The sequence below is a fragment of the Leucopleurus acutus genome, assembly GCF_964270905.1.
Source record: "Leucopleurus acutus genome assembly, chromosome: 20".
Classification (NCBI taxonomy): domain Eukaryota; kingdom Metazoa; phylum Chordata; class Mammalia; order Artiodactyla; family Delphinidae; genus Leucopleurus; species Leucopleurus acutus.
In genome coordinates, this window is record NC_139162.1 from 54,173,069 (window position 1) to 54,175,405 (window position 2,337).

General features: G+C 41.7%; 1 protein-coding gene across 1 annotated transcript; it reads right to left on the reverse strand.

Annotated features, from left to right (window-relative positions):
• Positions 1 to 901: 901 nt before the first annotated feature.
• Positions 902 to 1,965, reverse strand: LOC309976367 (vomeronasal type-1 receptor 4-like; the record flags this gene model as incomplete). Its single annotated transcript, XM_082861938.1, has 3 exons — positions 902 to 1,022; positions 1,318 to 1,607; positions 1,960 to 1,965. The coding sequence occupies 3 exons, from the start codon at positions 1,963 to 1,965 to the stop codon at positions 902 to 904; spliced, it is 417 nt and encodes a 138-aa protein (XP_082718064.1).
• Between the last annotated feature and the right edge of the window lie 372 nt (positions 1,966 to 2,337).

Here is a 2,337-nt window from a genome sequence, read left to right on the forward strand (position 1 = left end):
TCTTTTTTATGCCCGAGTAATATTCCATTGTTTATCTATGTACCACATCTTTATCCATTCCTCTGTCAATGGACATTTAGGTTGTTTCCATGGCTATTGTAAATAGTGCTGCAATGAACATTGGGATGCATGTATCTTTTCAAATGATGGTTTTCTCCAGATATATGCCCAGGAGTGGGATTGCTGGATCATATGGTAGTTCTAATTTTAGTTTTTTAAGGAACCTCTATATTGTTCTCCATAGTGGTTGTACCGACAAAAAAAAATTTTTTTAATAAATTTATTTATTTATTTTTGGCTGCACTGGGTCTTTGTTGCTGCACATGAGCTTTTCTCTAGTTGTGGCGAGTGGGGGCAACTCTTTGTTGTGGTGCACAGGCTTCTCATTATGGTGGCTTCTCTTGTTGCGGAGCACAGGCTCTAGGCGTACAAGCTTCAGTAGTTGTGGCACGTGAGCTCAGTAGTTGTGGCTCGCGGGCTCTAGAGCGCAGGCTCAGTAGTTGTGGCGCATGGGCTCAGTTGCTCCGCAGCATGTGGCATCTTCCCGTACCAGGGCTCAAACCCGTGTCCCCTGCATTGGCAGGCGGATTCTTAACCACCGCACCACAGGGAAGCCCCCAACCAATATATTTTAAATTCTGAAGACAGCCTGTTGCTCACCACTCTCTGTGATGTAACTGCTCATTGTAGTGCTGAATACAGCAAAAACTGAATGAATAAAGGACTTTTATTGTGAATACAAATAGAAAATTTAGAGTTTTCTGACCAGATTAGGGACTCGGGTATTCCTTCTGCAGCAGGTAGAGCAGAGCCTGGGTACATTGGTGTCTGGACTCATGAGAAGAAAGGGGCTGACAGCGGGGAAATGTGAATGCATTAGTGCGGAGATGTTAACCAGCCACTAACTGGGATTATTGAAAATCACCATATAAGTTGCAAAAATGGGGCAGAGGATGTAGAAAGAAAGAAAGGTGCTCACCAAGGCAAGGATTCTTTGGGAAGCTCTGGTCTCAGGAAAGGATCTGGTTGAATGGTTGGTTCTATGAATGTGTCAGACTTGCTGGTCGTGTCTGTACAGAATGAAAACCATGTATCCACTGGCCAAGATCATGAGTCCAAAAGACAAAGTACTAGGAGGGCTTGAAAAAGCTGCCAATAGTGTGGATGTTGTTTTGTCAAGAAGAGTACTAGAGCAGTATCCCAAATCGTTTTGCTTTGTGATGTTTGTGTTGCCTCATTTACCAGACACATGTGAAAACAACTATATGTACAAGCAAGTGCAAAATCCGTCACAGGTAAATAAAGGAGCCAGTGTACTTGGGAGCCTTTACTTTAACATTTGTCCATGTGGAGTTCCTGGGGCTGATCACGATGGCCTGTAAGATACTTAAGAGACAGATGGTGCTGAAGGACACAGCCGTGGCCACTCTGTGAACATAGAAAACAAGTTTGCATCCAAAGTCACTGAGGAAATGTTTCAACCCAAAGGCTGCCATTGTGTGGGGAAGTCCTTTAGAAAGGAGTACCAAGGTATTGGCAAAAATCAGGTGGCTAAGAATCAAATCTAGGGATTTTAACCTGTATCCCCTGAGGTGAATGATGACATTCTGATAAAGAAAATAGAAATTCCCTAAGATTACAACTACAAGTCTGTGATAAGGAGATAACCCCTATGGCCAAATCCCTGGAGGCCATTCTGCCACCTCCCAGACACTGAGATTCATATTCAGAGTAAGACGGCACTGCAGGAATATGTGAGTTTTATGTTATTGGTGACATGGCAATTGAAATTCACTATTCTTCATTCAGAAACACTCCCATTTTCCATTAACAAGTGGTTGCATAAGTGATATTGTTTTGTATGTAACAACACTGAATCTTCAACTCTGAGATAAGTACTGTTGTTGTCATTTTCCAGACGAGGCGACCCTAGGTACAGATTATAAGAACCATCCCAACTCGCATCCCCCTAGGTGGCAACATCAGAAACTGCATCTGTGTTTTCTAGCTGCAGACAAGCCTCTTCACCAGGATCCTACATGAGGAAAGGTAGTCAGTTTTGCTCTTCACGTCCTCAACATCTGTATTTTTTTTTTTTTTTACTGATGTCCTTTGCCATACTTAAGTGGTTTTATCTTCATTAATAATTGTGATGTGGCAATTTTATAATTATAAGTTTATTTTATAGGCCAGTGTTACCTATGAATAAATCTTTGAAATGCAAATAAGATAATAATGCACCAACTACCATAAAATCCTATAAAAAAGATTATCCCAGACCAAGTGTTGGGTTTATAGGGGCATAATGGTTTGATGTGATGGTGGTAACAGAGATGC